General features: G+C 46.5%; 2 protein-coding genes across 4 annotated transcripts; both read right to left on the minus strand.

The window, feature by feature from the left end:
- Window positions 1–392: 392 nt before the first annotated feature.
- Window positions 393–13,755, minus strand: LOC118784052 (histone-arginine methyltransferase CARM1). Of its 2 annotated transcripts, none has more exons than XM_036538045.1 (16): window positions 13,601–13,755; window positions 8,912–9,034; window positions 8,560–8,666; window positions 8,203–8,307; window positions 7,205–7,315; window positions 6,788–6,965; window positions 5,385–5,475; window positions 4,901–4,982; window positions 3,942–4,027; window positions 3,702–3,791; window positions 2,906–3,043; window positions 2,713–2,802; window positions 2,477–2,589; window positions 1,975–2,052; window positions 1,018–1,086; window positions 393–638 (listed from the first exon to the last, which is right to left on the minus strand). In XM_036538045.1, exons 1-16 carry the CDS (start codon window positions 13,740–13,742, stop codon window positions 499–501), a joined length of 1,743 nt encoding a protein of 580 aa, XP_036393938.1. In that variant the 5' UTR covers window positions 13,743–13,755; the 3' UTR covers window positions 393–498. The 2 variants fall into 2 exon arrangements, with proteins under 2 accessions (XP_036393938.1, XP_036393930.1); XM_036538037.1 differs by having other exon boundaries at window positions 8,912–9,037.
- A 997-nt stretch (window positions 13,756–14,752) lies between these two features.
- si:ch211-286b5.5 (uncharacterized protein LOC100003596 homolog) lies at window positions 14,753–19,765 on the minus strand. Of its 2 annotated transcripts, none has more exons than XM_036544125.1 (3): window positions 19,520–19,765; window positions 16,534–16,660; window positions 14,753–16,016 (listed from the first exon to the last, which is right to left on the minus strand). In XM_036544125.1, the coding sequence occupies exons 1-2, from the start codon at window positions 19,607–19,609 to the stop codon at window positions 16,535–16,537; spliced, it is 216 nt and encodes a 71-aa protein (XP_036400018.1). In that variant the 5' UTR covers window positions 19,610–19,765; the 3' UTR covers window positions 14,753–16,016; window position 16,534. The 2 variants fall into 2 exon arrangements, with proteins under 2 accessions (XP_036400018.1, XP_036400007.1); XM_036544114.1 differs by having other exon boundaries at window positions 14,754–16,013; window positions 19,520–19,764.
- Window positions 19,766–20,629: the final 864 nt, after the last annotated feature.

A 20,629-nucleotide genomic window follows, 5' to 3' on the forward strand; every position in this document is an offset into this window, starting at 1 on the left:
CAGAGGAGAGGTTGGTGGAGCAGACACGGGGGGTTGATGGGAAATATTCCAGCAAGGAGCCCAGAGGCCTTTCTGTCCATCTGGGAGAGAACTGTGTGACGAGTCCATCTTTGTGTGTTTTTTTTGTGTGTTACACATTTCAGTCAGAGCAGTACAACTGTGAGCAAAGGACAGAATTGAATATGTATGTGTTTGTCAGTGTGTGTCTGTCAGCAAAGTAGTGCTGCCACCTTGTGGCTGAACTGAAAGTGTAGCTGCTGCACCCTAACGGTTGCCGCGGGGGGGGGGGGGGGGGGGGGGGGGGGGGGTTTGGGAACCTACCTAAGAATGGGAAAAAATGGGAGATGGACGAGTGAGAGGGGAGTTGGGGTAGAACGGTGAGGGGGGGGGGGGGGGGATGAAAGACAACAGACAAGAAGACACAATGAAAAAAATGTCGGTTTTGGTTTTCTTCTGGCTGTGGACAGTTGAGGGGTGAGAGGTGCAAGGTCAAAGGTCTTAACTCCCATAATGCATGGTGTTGCTAGGGATTGCCATGGGAGATGCCATGGAAATAGCTGGTCCTCCCATTGTGAACTGGCTGTTTACTGGATAGTGAGGACTGCTGCTACTTGGACCCGATTGGCCGGTTGAAGCCCCTAGGAAGGGAAAGAGTCAGGTCAAATTCCAAAAGTTTCCTTAGAAATGTCAGGCATTTAACACAATCAAAAGCTCGGACTGCGCAGATTGACTTCTCCAGGACAAATGCTGTTCTATGAAAATAGCTTTGCACTTTATCCATCTTTTACATACCATAACGTGACATATATCTGTGCCCTGTTGGGTGTGCTCAAAAATTACATCCCTACTCACCACTAGGGGTCACTAATCTTGGGACTTGTCTGCATCTACCCATGGCAGGGGACTGTACGCTTTTGGCCCTACTGCATATTTGAGTTGAGTTAAAAATACTCCTGTAGGAAATGTAATGGCCTGGCAGCCTTTTCTGCAGGCGATTCCCGGGGGGGACAGACTTACCCTGGACGATTCCTGTGCTCATGATGGAGCCCATTCTGGAGTGGGTGTGGTTCACTATCCCTGTGTTCACTGGACAGATGGAATAGGGTGGGAATCAGTCTCATGGGCTGTAGTGAGGTTAAACACTACTCTATTAACATCCACTCTATGCACACATACACACAAACCTTTCCTCCACACACACACAAAAACTGGCTCTGTCCCACCATACAAAGATTATATATATATTTCTATACATGCCTACAAATACGTTCTCACACACCTTCTCACACACACATACACACACCCTAGCTGCATACAAATATAATATATTCTGTACACACCTACAAATACACTCTCTCTCTCTCTCACACACACACACACACACACAGAGCATCGCATCAGTCAAAGAGGTAGTGCTCTCACACATGCTGTGCAATTGTCCTGGGTGTGGTTGTATCTGTAACGCCATGGCGGTAATCGATACCTGTCCGTTTGTGAAACCCTACCCATCCCTGTGTGGCTGTATATCAGCCCTTCCCTTCCACCAGGCAGGAAGTTTGCACTCTGACCATATCAGACTGTACATCATATGTCCCTCTGCCAGTCCCTCTGTGTGCAGCAGTTTATATCCGTCTCCAGCCAATTACCTCACTGTACATGCTTTTAGTCATTTTTCCTAGCGGAAGCCCTTATCCAGAGCAGCTAACACAGCTTACATAACAGCCATTTATGCAGCTGGATATTTATTTTAGGCAATTCCCATTCAGAACGTTATAAGTTACAAGCATGTTCCTGTAAGTTATTAACTCGCTCCTACACCACTGTGTATTGGCATCTATTCCACTGTCTCAGACCCATTGTGTGTGTGACTGTCTTAGATGTGTGATGTAATAGATGTGTGATATAATACATGTGTGATGTAATACACGTGTCTGCTCACTTGGGGTATGAGAGTGTGTGTGTGCCTGTTCATACCGAGGGGGATGAGGTTGTTGTGAGAGACAGTGGAGCCGCTGCCGATGACAGTGCTGAGATCATAAGCTGTGGGCATCCCTGAGAAAGAGAGGCAGAGGGAGGCGGAGCACAGAGGGAGAAAACACCGGGGGGGAAAAGAGAGGGGAGGAAGGATGGAGGGAGGGAGGGAGAGAAACAGTGAATCACACGGACACGATATCACGGGAAGAGCATGCTTTCCAGGGTGTGTCAGAGGGGCGCGTCTGCGCATCTCCGCACAGATGTGGCCGGGGGGGAGCTTGGTTTGTATTGGGGTCCACTTCATCAGTTAAAACTGGTGTGACAAGCAGCCTGTTACGGTTTGGGGGGGGAAAAGCTCAGTGCAGCGCACCTGGCTCATGTAGAGGGCGTGCCTAAATGTACCACTGCCGTGGGTTATGACATTACAGTGTGTTGATAGGGATGATATCAAAATGTGTGTGTGTGTGTTAGTGAGCCTGTGCATAAGCTCTGTGAGGTATACCTGACACAGCCATGCCCTGGTTCATGCTGTAGGCCCCCCCAGTGTTCCACATGTTTTCGGAGGGGGACGTGTAGTGTGAGCCAGGAGGGGGGGCGGGGGTGGCACCTGTGTACCTGAAAAACACCACACGCAAATTCAAACAAAGGAGAAGAGGGAGGAGTATACCACCCCTCCTCATCCAACATGGTACAGTCTGCACCCATTCGCCAGCAGCCAGACTCAACGGGCCGACCCACCTGAAGAAGGGGTTCTTCAGGTCCAACAGATTGCTGGACTTGGAGCCCGTCTGGTCCACTTGGGCCACGATGCTGATGTCGTAACTCTGCCTGTTGGAGCAGGATATTGGAGGAAGTTGATACAGGGCTGAACTGAGAGGTGAAAGCCCAGATTACCGTCTGAAAAGCGGGACTGGGAGCCCCTCGGACTCACCTCTTGTTGGCGATGAGCAGGGCGGTGCCGGACAGCGTGTCCCCTGCCTTGGTGAAGAGGGGAGACTGCAGCAGGCAGCGCACCTGGTACCAGTGGGTGAGCGGCTCCGTGGGGGCCGTGGAGAGCCACACCGTCATCCTGAAACGGGGGTGGGGGGGCAGCAAACAACCCAGCAGGTTAAATCATTGGTGTTTAGCAGACGCTCTTATCCAGAGCACCTTACATCGGTTACAGCTTTTTACAATATGATCCATTTATACAGTTGCATATTTACTGAGGCAATTGTGGGTTAAGTACCTTGCCCAAGTTTACAACAGCAGTGCCCCAGCAGCGGGGAATCGAACCAGCAACCATTTTGGTCACGAGTCTGGCTCCTTAACCACTATGCTACACTGCCGCCAAGGAATGACGAGGAATGCCATCAAGCATTACATGCTGCATTACATATAGTTATATATACACAACTGTGTATTGCAAGATTATGTTTTATATTATATACATTATATTATATACACATAAGATTGATTTTTAACCGTTTCACTATGGTTACATGTATATGCACCAGGGTGATCTCCAGGGACTTTCTGCTGATTCACATACACACACACACACACACACACACACACACACACACACACAGGCATATTCTATTTCGTAATTAACAGACGTAGGCTGGCTGGAAACAATCAGTTGCCAGATACTCATGTACCACTCACACACTCCGGCACGGACTCGCACGCTCACTCACACACAGGCTCGCTGGGACCCTCACAAACACACGCACGCCGAGACTTACACGGAGCCGATGAAAGCCACGTCAAACCAGAAGGCCAGCCCATGCACCAGTCCCGAGTGCACCATGTGGAACTTGAACGGGATCTCTATCCTGAGAGAGAGGAGAGAGGAAACAGAGTGAGAGTGAGAAGAGGAGGAAGAGAAAGTGAAAGAGAGAAGACCGAGAGCTAGAGAGAGCAAATGGCTAAAATCGGGCATGAAATGGGTCTTTAGAGAAGCACAGAGAACGACCGTTACAGACCTGTGGAGGTCCCCCTCTTTGGCCTCCAGGAAGTTGACTGTGTATTTCACGGACTTGGCCATCAGAATCCTTATATCGAAGGTGTCCTGATGGAAAGAGAGAGAGAGAGAGCAGAGAGAAGTGAGAAAAGCAGGGACAGACAGAGGAAGAGGGACGAGATGGATACAAGCAGTATAAAGGAAAACGTAGGGAGATGACACAATATGAATATTTATATTTAACTTTTTTTTTTACCTAGGCATTAAGTGTGTGACCTATGTCTAGGACCACTGTGTGTGCGTGTGTGTGTGTGTTCATCCATGCTGTGCTGCACAAACCCCTCTCTCCCTCTGTACTCTCAGAGTCTGCATGGGAGGTGATGCAGACTGTATAAACAATGCTGATTCATTAGCTTCCATTATGATTAAACCACTTCTCTCTCCACGCGGCTCCCCCTCTTTCTCGTAACCTACCACTCCCTGTCTTCCTCTGTGTGTATGTGGATATGTGGGTAGAGAGGGAACACAGGCACGGCAGTGCCACAGCACAGTATTAGCACACACTAATACAGTGTCTCCAGCGTGTACACCTGGAAGGGGCTTTGCTCATTTGATCACTGCTCTCTGGACCCCAGACAACACCACAGTGGTGGTACTGGCTGACTGGGCCCAATGTTGTGGGCACACCCTCAGAGCCACCTGGAGCACTGCTGTCCCCGACACGGCAGTGTTTACAGGAGCGGGACCAGAGCTGGCAGCACCCTGTGTCTCTGGGCACCAGGGTGATCTACCAGGGATCTGCACCGACCAACACGCACGCGCACACACACACATGCGCACGCGCACACACACGCGTGCAGTCACTTACCAAGCGCGTACACCCTTCTCACCCTCTCACACACCTGCACAGCCAAACATACGCAACACACACACACTTTCTCTCACAAACATGCACAGCCACCCACACACTCACACTCTTACCACAATGGGCTGACGGAAATACTCGTCCACAGCGGCGCCGCGCAGGGCGGAGAGATCCACGCCATGGAAGGACGGCTGATACCTGAGGGAAAGACAGGAGGGAGGGAGGGAGGGAGGGAGGGAGGGAGAGAGGGTGAGCTTAGAGGCCCATCCAAAACCTAAGCTCTCCGCACCCACAACACTGTGATCTGCTAATCCCCCCCAACAAAGCCTGGCAAGGCAAAACATCCTCGCTGTGGAGAGAGAAAAAACGAAACAGACGACAGGACTCCCGCGTCCGACTCTCTGCTGGAACAGCTGCCGCGCGCCGCACGTACCAGCTCCCGCCAGATGTTTAACGCCGTCCTGCTTGTCAGGCGTTTTAAATGCCTGCTAGAGACTGCCAGGCCTCGATCCCACCGCATTCCTCTCATGAGCAGACACACACCCCCCCCGACCCCCCTTCCGCCACCTTTACCCAGCCCGCCCCACTCCGTGCTCTCACCAGAAATTGGCTTTTGTGAACTGCTCCATGTACAGCTGCTCGTCAGTGAAGGGGGCCAGGTGAACGTCTCCGATGGTGGGGAACAGGTTACCTGGGGAGGGGGGGAGAGAGGCGGGTGAGCCCGTCATTGCTGCACGTCAAGGTCGTTAATAACACCTCTGCGTTACACAGCACCATACAAGTGATCTGGGGAGTTTTTACACTTCACACGATTAACACCCCTATAACCAGGATGCATACTGCAGGCTGAGCACAAAGGACCCTTTGTGGCTGCAGGGGTGCAGCACTGTTTCCTGGTGGGTGCAGAAATATCCTGTATGGTTCTGTTAGTTTGTGTGAGGCAGTTAGCCAACGTGGAGAACTACAACTGTCAAAGGACGTATGCCTTGGAGATCGAAGGGTCCGCCTGAGAAACCAGCCTTTTCAGTGTTTCCTACAATATAAAGGCTGACAGTGCGGTTCAACTTTTGCCCCCCCTCCTGTAAACCAGCTCGAGTTTCTCACACCCAACTTCAGTTCAATTTTTTCTAACTTTGGAATGCGCACAGACAAAATAAAAACATTTTCAGCCGAGCAGTAATTTTAATCTTCTCTGTCACGCAATTGTCACAAGTGTCAAACAAAAGTATTTTTAGCTTACATTTCAGACACTGCAGTTTCAGTCTCAGGTTCAGAGCAGATTTATTATTTTAGCTGCTGGCACTTTGTATTTCAGTGTGGCTTCACATGAATATTTAACAGTTAAAGGCACACTTTCACCACGCAGCCAATTAGAGGCGTTTCCAACGCAAAATGCTACACACATGCAGGAACTGCCTTCTAGCACTTTCCTCAACGTGTGCATGCAGGGTTGAGAAACAGCACTAACTGTTTGAAAATGCTAGTCTGCGCACAAGAGCACGTTTACGATTAACTGTACGAAAGGTCGATAAAGGAGGCCCCAGAATCTTCGAAAAATGCACAGGGAGCGTCCCTGAATATGTTCGCCCCCTTCAACCACATCCAGGTAGGCATGCCGTACCTCCCTGCTTGACATGCTCATCAGCGCTGTGTGATAAATCAAGTGGCTGATGTATGGTAGTGTACTCGGCTTCACTTGTCTGGTCAGGCCACACAAGTTAACTTGTGGTAGGGCTTGGATATTGTTGGGCTCACACTCACAGGTCTGGAAACGTTGTTAGCCTGGTCTAACACTGTTGCTCAATCACCTTGAATGGATACACCCCTGTTCTATTGTGCTGGAAGTGGCTCTGGATAAGAGCATCTGCTAAATGAATGTAATGTAACGTACCATAATGATAAAGTCTGACTGATACAGGCAGAGCTGCAGGGTGCTGGATCAGGCCATCCAAGGCCCCCCCTCACACACACATGCACACAGGCAAGAGACAGGCCCTTCCTACCGTTGGGCTTCAGGAACTTCTTGGCATGCAGGTAGCTCTCCAGCATGCGCTCGTTGAACAGCATGTAGCCCATGGGCTCTGAGATGATGATGTCCACCTGCTCGGGCAGGGACACCTCCTCCACCTTCCCTGGGATCACCACCACCCGGTCCGTCAGCCCGTTACTGTTCACCAGCACCTGGCGAGGAGGGAAGAGAAGCCACGTGAGTGTATTTGTGTGTATTTGTGTGTGTGTGCGTGTGTGCGTGTGTGCGTGTGTGCGTGTGTGTGCGTGTGTGTTCATTCAAGTTGAATGGATACACTTACATTCTATTGTGCTGGAAGTCACTCTGGATAAGAGCATTTGCTAAATGAATGTAATGTAATGTAATGTAAATGTAGTGTGTGTGTGTGTGTGTGTGTCTCTCTCTCTCTCACCTCGGCATGCTGGGCCATGGTGCTGGCCTCCACAGCGTATACCTTCCTGGCTCCCGCCTGAGCCGCAAAGAAGGACAGAATCCCCGAGCCACAGCCTACATCCAGCACCACCTGAGAGAGAGCGAGAGACAGATAAAAACCGGGACCGTAGTATGGCTTAAGCGGATGCGCTACAACACAGAACACAGCTGGCATTGAATTACAAAGGTCTGGAACACTTCCATCGCAATCGACCCAGGAGCGAGCGCGTTATTTGATTACGGGAAGCCGCCCGTGGCGGATTCGGACTCCGAGGGCCGAGGCTCGGCCGGGGCCCGCAAGGCTTCGTCACACGTCTCAGTCGCGGAAGGGCGCCTTTGTCCCTGACTGACTGGGATGAGAAGGGCCCGTTTATTCTGGGTCCTCCCCGGTGACGGACAGCGATTAGCACCGGCCGCAGGGCCCCTCTCTGGTGTCTACTCCGATTTGGACAGCTGCTTGTTTGGGTCTTGTTTCAGTCGCCCCGCGCATTGCTGGATCTAGGCTGAAGGGCAGAGATCGCCTCTTACGGCTATGCGAAGCCTCGAGCAGGTGCTGACCCCTTGTAGCGTCGGGTTACTGGACAACGACCCTTTTCGCCGACCGGTTGCAGTCGACAATCGGCTTCGCTGTGGTTCAGTACAACTAGCGACCTGTGAGGCAAACCGCTCAAGTGGTGCCATGCTGCATTTTCCCCCAATGCTGTCTGGCTTTCTGGCCATTGTGAACACCGGACATAGCCGACACTGTACTTTAATATTGACACTGTAATTACACGGGCTCAAAGCAGACCACAGACACAGCATAAATCTGTCAACACAGACCGCAGCATGGTGCACATGGAGCCACTTCTCTCCAAAACACAGCGACCAGAGAAAACATCTGCAGTCAAAAGAGGAACACGCTGGAAGAGAGACATTAGAACAGTAAGCCCTCATCACAGCTTGCCCAAGGACGCTGCGCTTTACTGGGTACTGTACCTTGTCCTTAAAGTCGGTGTGGTTCTGGAGGATGGCTCGCTGATAGGTTCCAGTCCGAACGTAGTCCTGCATCATATTCTGCTGCTGGGAGAGGTAGCCATAGAACTGCGGAGGGGAGATCGGGGGTTGCAGAAGACACGGAGTCAGCCAATGCATTTCTATGGCTCGGTAATAGGGACAGGGTGTCTGTAAAGGTCTGCCTTTCTGAGAGATCAGAAAATGGTTCATCTGTGTCACCCAGTGCCAGCGCATGCACGTCACTCCTTCGCAGCCCATGTGTAGGCGTGTGTGCGTGTATGTGCTCGGCCGTGTGTATGGGCATGTATGTGCGTGTGCTCAGGCGTGTGTCGTACGCACCTGGAAGTACTGTACAGCAGAGGACTCCTCGGTCCGATCGCTGAACACAGACCTTTCTGCATTGTGGCCGCGGCAGTTCTTCAGGATATTGTAGAAGGAGGAGAAATCTGGGATGGAAGAGACGGCCGTTACGGCGGGGAAGGAAGAGCTGCCCAGACGCAGGCATGACGCATGCAGGCATGAAGGAGAAATGAGCAGTCAGACCCCAAGACACAGAAGGAGGGGGAGGATGAGAGAGTGAGTGAGCGAGGAGGAGGGAGACGGGGATCTGCAGGGGAAAGAGGGCCGCACGGGGAGGCGGGTGGCGACAGACAGACAGAGGCGAGTTCCGCGGAGAGGGAGCTCCGAGTACCTGCAGGAGAGGAGAACTGCAGCAGGACGCTGTTGCAGCCCAGGGTGATGATGAAGGACTGCTTCCCCACGCGGCTGCATTCCGTCTCCCGCGACAACGAGCACTTGAACACGCAGGTTTCCTCTGCTGAAGAAAGAGTCCGCGTCAGCCCCATGCACTGCCCACTGCCATCACATACATATACCTCTCACAAAGCCATCCACACACACACACATACATATACAGCTCTCACAAAGCCATCCACACACACACACATACATATACAGCTCTCACAAAGCCATCCACACACACACGCACACACTCACGTCCCACAAAGACGGAGGGTCAGACACCACCCCCTTACACAGAACATACATAGCTCTCACACTGCCATCCCGAACGAACACATGCACACACACACACCAGGCAAGTCACAGAACATCCAGACACACAGAACACACACAGCTCTTCCTGAAACACACTGTCACCCTGAAAACTCTCACACAGTCACGCACAGGGCAAGGCAGAGAACACAAACAGTAAAACTGGGCACGCATATACAAACAGCCCACACCGCAAGTCAGAGAACACCCACACAGAAGGAGCACAAACAGCAAGACAGACAGACAGACAGACAGACACACACACGCACAGGCGCTATCCTGCAGGCCAGTCACTCACAGAGGAACATAGAGCACATATACCAGCACACAGAAACACACCACTGATCCACGTAAAAAGAAACACAATGAGCTGAAAGCTCATTACCAACCATCAGAGCGCTTCACACTATGCAAAGCACAGGGACATCACCACTTTGTAATTTACACCCCAGCATGGCGTTTAAACACTATGCATCCACATAATGACTCAACTGAAGATAAGGACCTGCCAACACATAAAAAGCTTCCAAACAATATAAACGACCTTTTATTTGTTACTAAACTGGGATGGGGGGGGGGGGGGGGGCGTGAGGTGATGTATAATTGACCTTAACTTTGAGTGCTGGAATTAAGCCAGCGTTTTTTTTTTTTCCTTTTTGCTTCTTATACAAAATTCAATGCAGAGGCTAAAACAACCTTTAAAAAAAGGTTTAAATGCTCTCTGACAGGCCAGTATCTGTCTCCACAGGAACACTGTGACAGGGTCAGGCTGGGGGGGGGGGGCCTCTAAACTTCAGAGCCTAATTGAACCTCAGTCATCTCAAAACCATTACCTCCGCAAACGAGGAGACATAAATCTCTTTTAACGATGGTTTTCTCGCAAGCCCACGGATAGCTCCCATGAAGCCAGGGACACGGCCTACAAATTCACTTTACAGCCCAATTCTTCTCATCCTGAGTGCTGCAGCCCTCAGTTCACGACAGCAGGCAGTGAATTTCAGCGCCGGTGGCCCAACCTTTAACAGGCCACCGAATTACACGTGCAAAAAGACACAGGCCCTGCGCGTTTCTTATCACATGCTGAATTTGGATTGGTGCTCCAGTGACTGTGTGTTGCATAAAATTTTTATGTGATCAGTCTGAAGTGTGATTGGCTATGGAAGAAGCAGACATTCAAAAAAAAAAAAACAAAAAAAAAGACACAGCATTGTGGCTTAAGTTGCATAATATTATCTCGCTTTGTGAGACAGGAAAATACAACCACACAAGTTCACCGTTATGTGCGGAAAGAAATCAAAGAGGATTTTTGCTTTAAAATGTCACTTTTTACAGTTTGGGATAATAGAAAACACAGAAAATAATATTACAGAAAAAGCATAATATTATTTAATCCAAATCCATACCAATCATCATAAGCTGCAAGCAGGGACACTTGCTTAAGACACTGACGCCTCAGTTGGATAGTTCCAAGCCCTGAGAATGGACCATTTTAATGCAAATATTCCGAAAACTCTGCAACTGCCCCCACCCCCCTCCTTCCCCCACCCCAGTCCACTACTACCAAGCCAACCAAAACAAAGGGGGGAAAACAATGAGAGCGGTCCACTGTGTCTACCCAAAAGGAGGCAGCCATGCCACATGGAGCTATGGTATGTAAAAGCCAGGCGTGCCCGGTCTTTTTCGCCAAAGTGCATGCGAGATCGCCCTCCATTTTCTGTGCACTTTTCCCTGCCCTGCCAAGGGCTTTTAAAGGTTCTCCCATTGGCCAAATGCACTTTCCTATGACCCCCCCCACCCCCCCACCCCCCCTTGGAGGAGCGAGTGCACACGCTCCACTGAGCCCAGACGTCACGATAAACACAAGAAAATAAATAATGGGCACGAGGGCGCTGAGGGCCTCCGCCTTGCTGAGTGAGCACCGACTAAAATATTTAAAAACATGCAGCCTTTCCCAGCACTTAGGGGCTCCAGAGAAAGCAGGCTGGAAAAACTGGTGGGGAAGAGTGGTAGTGGTGGTGGAGGATGGCATTGCCTTTGCAAACCAGCCCTGGCCAGGCCATACACAGGGGGGAGAGTGCGATATCAGAAATAAGGGAGGACGCTAACCTGAGGTCGCCTCAGAACGGCGTGAGGCCAAGCTGGCAGGTCACGCCGCCAAACCTGGCGGATCAAGACGCCGGGTCAGCCGTGACGCAGCGGCCCCTGCTTCAGACAAACTGACCTGCTTTACTCCGCAAAGAGGATTTCGGAGCTCAGAAAACAAAAGTGTCACCCTGGCTGAAAAGCGTCTCCTAAGGCGCTTGTGTGGGAAAGGGGATCTTCAGACACCACAGCATGTCAGCTCCTTAAACTTATTTTAGTGCCTTCAACCACAAAGACAACCTCTACTGACACATGTCAAATCCCTGCAGCACTTCATCTAAGAGAGCCAAACACAGCCAGATCTCACACCCTGCAGCGCTACCTTGAGTATTTTACAAAAAACTGCAAAGCATCAAAGGTCAAGCTGCAAACAGCTACCAAGTAAAACGACAGAAATCAAATGTTGCATACTTCACTGGTAGCTATAGGTGTTGGTTCTCTGAGGTGCCGGCTTTCATCAAAGTGTTTTATAAATGCTGTACGAAATTCAGCTACACTTGAAATGTCTACAGAATGGTAAAGGAATCTTGGCTTGTGGGAAATGCTTAACTGTAAATTTTTGGGTTCAAAGTGCGTGCATGGGATGTAAGTCGCTTCAGTGCCTATTCCCTCTAGCCGTGTGCTGAGCTGCCCGCTCGTATTGACGCTGCGTACTGCATGGTGCTCCGATGCAATTCATGGAAGGTAGCTAGCCAATTATGACACGAATGTGGCGTTGTGGAAATGTTTAACCAACGTGAACCGAGCCTTGCCATTGCAATCCGGGCCCACAATTCCAAAGGCGGCACAAGGATCAACTGTATAAGTGACGTTTTCCACTTAACAACAACAACAAAAATTATACACAAAAATGCGCACTCCTCGCCGAGACGACCGTACTCTCTTTTAAGCCAGTCAACTACGCGGCAAAATCGCCCTTAACCCGAGGCCTCCCTTTCTTCCCATCCGCAGTAAAACATCACTGCGCCATTCAAGCACACAACAAAAAAAGAAAGCCAGCTAGCTAGCCCGAAAGGAGCGAGGGAGGAAGGGGGCGGGGGCAGGCTATTGTTCGGAGCAGACCCATGGACGAGGAGGGAATAAAACTTGCATAAACGAAATATAGTCCGCCGACTTGTTCTGACTGCGGGGCTAAATTTAACGCTACTAAGATTATGGAACAGCCTGGTTAGACAGTGAGCTAATCAAATTAGCTAGCTATCTGCTAACCAGGCAGCGGTCTGGGACTAGCACATAAGCTAGCTAGCTATATCTAGGTGCGCTTGACCGTGGCTGCGATAATAGCTCGATAGCTAAAATCATGCAAATTACACTGGACCAAACTGTCCATGTTGTGCACATGTTCCACGCAATGTTTAACAACAGTGCGGTAACAAGTTGCAAGCAAAGGGTAGCTACAATATTTCCCACCAGTGAAGGTAACGTTAGCGTGCTAATTCATCTCACATATCAGGCATTATTTGCTACCTAGCTAACTGGCTACATTGTCATTGATGCGCACCGGCAAAGCCGTCTTGGCAAAAGTTAGCTAGCAACCCCCGGCTTCAGGAATAGGTAGCAATATATACAGTTAACCGTTAACAGCATTTCAAAGCTGTTATTAAGGTTAGCTAACAAGGCATCTTCGATCTACCAAGCAGAAAGGCTAAAAGACCAAGGTTATTGTTCTGTTTTGAACAGTCAATTTGCACCACTGCTTGCTACCGAGACTATCTTCTGGCCTTAGCAAACCAAATAGTTAACTGTTTGCAACAGAAGGGAGCGCAGTGTGTTGAAAGCAAAGCAATCTATTGCACTCTTCGGTTTCATTTCAGGACGATTTATATTACGTAGCTTCTTGTGAACGTCTTGGATGGTAGCAAGCTAGCTAACATTTCACGAAAAAGTACTTGAGCTAGCTGGCTATATATAGCTATATCACTTTGCTAAAACTGTTACCAGCTAGCTAGATGAATTAAAACTGGAGTGGACATAGCCAGTTAGTTAACTAGCCACTGGCCCAAGAGAGACACTAGTAATCTACCTTCATCATTACCACTGGACGAACTAATCACACTTAGGTAGCTAACATTAGGTAGCACGATAGCTATCCATGAGCATCGGGACCGGAGTGGCGATCTCAACCCGGCGCTGGGCTCTCAAAGCCAGGCAAGAGACAAAAGCACGCAGTTGTTAGAGTACTCACTGTTGGAGAGGTTTATCAGGGCAGCGTCCGGTGTGCTTTTCACCTCCAGCCGCAGCGGCTGCTGTTCAGAATGCCGCTGTATCTCTCCGTTCGCGTCTCCGATTGAGAGGAGCCGCACGCCGGGGAACACGGACACCGCCATCTTCGATATAGTGGAGAGCGCGACACACACATACGCTGGCTCTTGCACACATACACAACGGGTGCTTGAAGGGGGGGAGGGGGGGGGTGCTGGGGGTGACTCGCTACTGCCACCCTGCAACCTTAAGAAGACACGATCGGTACTCATGCACAGTCGAGTTGTGTGGGGTAAAAACCAAAACTTATTTATCATTGATGATACCTCCTTAATATATGCCACTTTAGACAGTACTTATGAATATAATACAAGTACTTTTAAAACGAAATCTCATCCACCTATCCACGAGAACTAAAATGGCCACATAGCTTAAATATCCATTATACCATTTTTATTTTCATAGCTAAGTGTTTTGTAATATTCCATTATCTAAATATTTGCACAGCATGTGCGTGTTTTAAGTTGATAACCGTTGAATACCGTTTTTTTTTTCAGGTCAGCTTGAGTTGTGGATGGAAGTTTGGATCAGTGTATTTGGTTTCCAAGACAGAACATTGATTGCATCCTCTACCGGACAGTTGTTTACCGTTATTCTTCCTATGTGTTCGGGGATATAGAATGTGTTCTTGCAGAATGTCTCCTCTTGTAAACGTATCCTTAAGACATTTGCTAATTAAATATATGCAGCCATGTATGCCTGTGTCTTACACAGAAACATGTAAGTATACGTCTTTTAGGGACAATGTGTAAAAGGGTATTCTTATTTGACATTCACAGTTAATTCACAATTAATTTGAAAGTTCAGACTGTATGGAAAGAATGAGTGTGAAAGATCTTATCACATGCACATACATGTATATTTAACTCTGGACTTTGTTTTTTGGGACAACTATTAAGAAGTAAGCTGATGTTTGAAAAAAATTTTTGAAAATTAAGTGAACTTGAACTGTGAATTGAAGGTTTTTCTTCCAAAACCAAAACACACAAAACAAATAAAGAAACAACGAAGAAACAGTCACAGATACAAGGTAAGACCTTCGTAAAAATTATTTTACTGATTCATAATTCTGGATTACAACTCATGTACTCTCACATATAAAAGCAACATGTACGTATCGGTTAAGGCACAAAATATTAGCTGTGTTAGGTCCTTTTAAAAAGTAAGTTTTTCAGTGCAGTTCACACACAGGGCGGATTGTAACCCTTTGGAAAGAGTAAGTCCTGATGTTATGAAATCATAAAGGTGACAGACAGAATGAGAGCTAAGGTCCATTTTACCAGCCAATGAGGAAGCAATTCACTGGGAAGTGCTGGCACATGGCCTTTACAGTAGGAAGAAAGTTGCAATGGCATTTTTAAGAAAGGAAGCTTACAGAGACAGGCAATGCCAAAATAGTTCTCTTGCTTTTAAAAAGCTTAAAATGTTGTTTTCCTTACAAAGGATAAAAATGTTTGGAACATACTGACATACATTAGCTAGAGTTTGATTTAAGGATAAACAAGAAGAGTACCAAGTAGCAGCTCATACCCTGGCTGTAGTGTTCTTTAATTATTTTTAACTCAAGGTGTGTGTGTGTGTGTATATGGGACAGGGGTATGCATGTGAGGAGTCCATAAATATAGTTCCACAAATATGTGGGTATTTGTGTGTGTGTGCGCGCGTACGTGTCACAGAATGTTGATCCATCTATTTTCACTCACTCCAGAAATAACCAGATCCTTGTTAAACAGGAATATCTACAGTACCAGTTGGTCATTTCAGGAAACTTGGACGATAGTGAAAAAAAATGTAAGTGGCAGCATAAAGTAGTGTTTGTTTTAAGGATGCCTTGGTTGATCCTGGCTAAATTATTTACTGGCATGAAAAGTCCCATCAAACACCTCAGAGTGAGCCAACCTTGGTGGAAACAGGAATGTTCGTACCTCACATAAATTATTCTGCTGTATGAGACGTATTGGGCTCACAGCTGACATGCTGGGTTCCTGTCCAACAGAGATTTTTATCACAGACTGTGTTCCCTTAGCCACAGCAAGAACAGAAAGCTACTCCATCTGTGAAACATCAGGGTACAGACTCTGAAATGTGCTGTGGTATTATCATTGGCTATAATCCATTTTTCAAAGAAATTGTTACATTTCAAGGATTTATTTGGGGGGGGGGTGTCAGTTAAAAGGTGCCTTTTAATGTCATTTAGTTTGTCAGAAGGAAACCTCCCTAAGCTTGGTGTTTTAAGAGTAGTCTACTGTGAATAAACAATAAGAGGAGTGCAGGGGCTGGAGAAAGCATAGAAGGACAAGGTTCTCTTAGTCTTCTGTGGTCCTCCTTCCCATCAGCTGCTGAGGAACACAGGGAATCCACATCAGTCTGGTACATTGTTTACTTGAATCTTCCAAGGAACATGCATTTAAAATAAACACAGGATTTCATAAGGACGAAAAAGGAAAGGCCATATCTTAACAGGGATGACAAATGATGACAGCTACACGGATACACAGTCCGAGAAAGACAAAATAAATAACAGTAAAGCAGCTTTTTGTATTCAAAGTTACAACTGAACTCACTGAAGAAGCAATGGTATTCATTCCCCACTCTGAATCTAAAAGCTGCTAAATGCCTTACTTATTATTATTATTTATTGTACCTGTCTGCCTTTTTGAGCTCTTTCTTTAAGTAAACTGTTAAGTCAGCAAGTTCCATTTTAAATGACAAGAAAAAAGGAAGAAGTGTAACCAGTAAGCTATGCTAGCCATTCAACGCTAGTACCTTGCTTGAATGGTCAGTGTGAATTTGGCTGTAAGGGGTCGTGAGGCCAAGAGTGAATAAGAGGGAGAGGCGAGTTTGAAGAAGACGTACCTCAGAAGAGGGTGCATGACTTAGGGGGGCGGAAAGGATTGTCACTTGAGGGGACACCAGTGAGCAGTGGGTCTTTGTGCGCATTCTGTAGACAGAAGGTCTTCAGGTCTGTGGCTGCCTGGGACACCTAGGAGACACACAGAGACAGTGACACAATGACAAAATGACACCACATATCGTTCAGAGAGTTCGGGCATTGCGAATACAATAAAACGAGTAGGGCAAAGGCATTTCAGGAATATAGACATGCATGCACACACATGGACACAGACACACACACACATGCAGATAGATGCATACACAGCCTAGCTCTCTTAAGTATAAATCCTGTGAGAGTAATCTGATTTGTGTCAATAACTTCCTCAATGAAGTCTTGTATGAATGAATGCTTGTCTTTCACCCACATAAATCCACATGGATATTGTTATACAAGTACCTGTTACTAACAGTTAGGGATGTTTACATGAATGATTTTAGTCTGTTTTTAGAGATAATCTTTTTGGAGGTTTAAATAGGTTTTGAATGCGTAGTCTTTTTATGAGTAATTGTTAGTTCAGTGTTTTTAAAAATCCTTTGTAAAAATCAATTTAAAAACATCTTCAGTATTAAAATTAGCATGTTGATTCTACTCATTATTTGAATCCTATCATAATTCTCAGGTGGATTTTATGAGCTAACAGTGCATTTGTAAAGATAAACCCCCAGCCAAATCCTGTACTGTTTCAAAATCGTGTCATGTTTTACATTCAGAGCTCCAGCCCATTGTGATGCTGCTGGTGAAGCAGGAAGAACCGTGATATTTTTAGTAGGGCCATTCTGTAGTCACATCTATCAATGCAAATATGGAAAACATTAGATAAGCTCCACGGCTTAAAACCAAAATATCTTAAACAAGCAAACAAACAAAAAAACCCCCCTATCGGTCAGCAATCACTCCAAAGGAGGCTACCTCAAAATGTATTAACCTCATGAACAACACCCCATATGTTTGAAATAGTGTGTCATTAAGGGTCTCTTGTGTTCAAATTAAAAACCGATCCACAAACCTAACTACTACTCAATCCAAGTTCACTCAGACACCCAGCTGAGCCTTCTCATTATGAAGAAAATGTAATATTTTAAATGTGTAAAAAAACATCAATTCCTATGCACACACAGACTTTGAATAAAGAGTGTGAAATTGTTATTAGGCAACAGGTGGTTATAAAGGAGTACATCCACATGTGACTGGTAATGGTCCATGTGCGGCACACACAACGCTGTAGAGTGTTATCTTTGTTGTCCATCTTAATGTCTATCGGCAAACTTCTCTGTGAGCCAGATATGAATTTAACAGGCCAACAGGATACCATAGGTAAATCTGTTGCAAAATCAAGATGGGACTTCCCCCTTGGCTGAGGAGGAAAGTACTCATCAGACATTGTCAAATAAAACCACCTGCTGTCATAAGGAAACGCACAGCTGTGTCATCCAGTAGTTCCCAAGGAGCTATGAGTGTCATTTATGTAGTGTAACTACTTAATGGAGGAACACTTAATAAGACTGTTACAATACTCTAAAACAGCACTTTTCAACCCTGGTCCTGGGGACCTACGGAAATATCTCCTGTCAGTTCTCTGTTACGGATATGGATTATTGGAAATATGTTTGTTGTAACAGAAGTATAGATGTGAGGCATTTCTGTAAGTTCTGTCTATTGATTTGAGACCCTTAAACAAATTAGTAATACAAGCAAGTATTGATCTTAATTTAGAGTAATTAGCTGTTCAGTTGAAATTGAACAACTAATTACATTTAATTGGAACAGATGTAAAATTCACAGATATTCACAAACAAGTTTTCTTTTTATCTTATTAGTGCAAACATTTGTGTACCTGCATCTGCCATCCACAAATAGTTCATATAAGACCAAATACATATACATAAATGTATGCATTTATTCAAATGAAGAGCAGTGTTCTGCTCAATGAAACCAAACTAAGAGAGCTCAGCTGCGATGAAAAAATACGCAAGGTGGGTGCCCCGGATCAGGATTGGGACATTCTAGAACACGACGGCTGCCTGTGACGGAACCTATTGTTCGCAGCTCCAGTGTTCTTTGTATATGAATTTGCATATGTACGTGACGTGTCCGTGAGCGCAAATAGGGAAGTAAAATAAATGAAGTTAAGGCGATAGAAAACAAAACACTGTATGCGCAAAACACTTGCATGGTTGACTAGCAAACTGTTGGAAAACTGACAAAACTACGGCTCGGCTTGAAATGTGAACGGAATTCTTGGTACCGTGTTGCCAAGCGCTTGAGAAGACCCAAAGTAAAATGCGGAACCCGTTGACCTATGGTGTCCGCAGGAACTTAACTCGACCATGTATGTATATAAGTGAGTAAGACTTCAAAAAGAAGTGAAACGAGAACACATTACCCACACGGATGCCCACACTTTCGTTCTTCTTCGTAATTGTTCTGCATAGTATCGTTTTGACTTATGAATATGTTGTAATTGAAACTGAGCAATGTTTACCCAGGGGAACGATGATCAGAACCTACACCGCGCTAGCGAATCAGCATTCCTCCAGTTCAGTTTCTGCTATCTTGTCAACACACATAATGGGATTCAATGCAGATCGCCATCATCATCATCTTTATCATCATCATCGTCATCATAACCAAAGTGGAGATTCAAATAGTTACTATCATCATTTTACCATCCAGCACCACCTATTTTTTTTTTTTTTGCTTTTATGGCACAACAGCATTATAATGAACAAAACAGACGTTAAAAGTGTAACAAAGTGGATACAATTCTTGCAGTAGTTCAGTGTCATGATTCAGTTAACACAAAGTTTAGGCTGATACTGTACGAATTGATAGCAAAACTAGAATGCCATTTCGAAATGAGTTGTGGCAATGGGATGCAGTAGCCTATCTCGATAGTATGTAGGACAATCAGATCGTAAGGAAAGGTTCCTTTGTCACTCCCGTTACCTTAATCCTGCGGACGCTGGCTTCAAATCGCAGTTGTTTGACGGCTTTCTGTGCCATTACCAGATTACTGCGGGCGCTGTTGTTGGACATGACGGCAGAGGACTGCGAAGACGACCGTGGATGTGTCAACTCCGAAAAGTGAAAAACTATGCTACCGTGGGAACCGCCGTGACTCACGCACTCCCTCTCGCTTTCGTCGACTGGAAACACAGGCGTTAACTTTCCCAAAACAACTCGGGAGCTGGCTGATGGACCATGAAAGGCCTTATAATGGGTGTGCGCGCGTTTGAATAAACAAATAAGCCGGAGAAATGCGTTGTTTGTTGAAACAACATTGGCTTAGGTATGACTTGTTTTCTTGAACTTTGGGAAGAGTTACGCCCATGTTTGGTAAAATGCTGTTTGGTGCAGTTTTTGGAAAGACATTCCACTACAGACTACATTGTATCTCTTGCAGTATTGAAACGCTGTTTTGTACGCAGAGTTACTTCTCAAAGTTACGCAAGACCTAAATTACAGTCACAAATGAACTAATTATAAAGTGTTTCAGACATTTTTCACTGGCGTGTATACATTCAGTCGCACGAGCACGGTTAATTTCTGATCAGATTATTTATTGTTTGGTATGACCCTTTGTGTGTAAAACTCTGAATTCCCGCTGAAATTTCCTTTATTAATACAATTTGCAGGACATCACACACTAGTGATGTCTGACAAATTTCGCAGAGCGTTAGTCATACAGTATGTGTGTTGCGTTACTTCAAATGGCTCCCCTCGCTGAAGCCACATTACATCGGACACTGAAATAAATTCCAGGTTAGGTCACAGATTGTGAAAATCCTGCCAGAATACCTACAAATCCCTAAAGACGCCTATATGTTTATGGAGAGACATAAACTACTTAAATCAATCAATTTCAGAGACATAAAATTAATTCAAAACGAGTTCAATAAAATGAATAATGTATGCCTGTATGCGTGGTACAGTGAAAGATTTGTTAAAACCCACCCAGTCACGTACAAATTTACGGCTGGGAAAGGTGAGCATCCACCAAAGACCAAAGATCCACGCAATATGCTCTTTTAAAATTTTTGAGGAATACGGGATGCC

This window comes from Megalops cyprinoides, chromosome 1 (assembly GCF_013368585.1).
Source record: "Megalops cyprinoides isolate fMegCyp1 chromosome 1, fMegCyp1.pri, whole genome shotgun sequence".
Taxonomy (NCBI): Eukaryota; Metazoa; Chordata; class Actinopteri; order Elopiformes; family Megalopidae; genus Megalops; species Megalops cyprinoides.

Excerpts from the sequence above, each read along its gene's own strand:
- si:ch211-286b5.5 (XM_036544125.1), bottom strand. The coding sequence starts at position 19,609 with ATGTCCAACAACAGCGCCCGCAGTAATCTGGTAATGGCACAGAAAGCC. Across the intron at positions 16,661-19,519 it reads CCAGCGTCCGCAGGATTAAG|GTGTCCCAGGCAGCCACAGA; the intron begins GTAACGGGAGTG and ends TGTGTCTCCTAG.
- LOC118784052 (XM_036538037.1), bottom strand. The coding sequence starts at position 13,742 with ATGGCGGTGTCCGTGTTCCCCGGCGTGCGGCTCCTCTCAATCGGAGAC. Across the intron at positions 8,667-8,911 it reads GCAGTTCTCCTCTCCTGCAG|ATTTCTCCTCCTTCTACAAT; the intron begins GTACTCGGAGCT and ends CTTCCATCCCAG. Across the intron at positions 1,087-1,974 it reads CAACAACCTCATCCCCCTCG|TGAACACAGGGATAGTGAAC; the intron begins GTATGAACAGGC and ends CCATCTGTCCAG.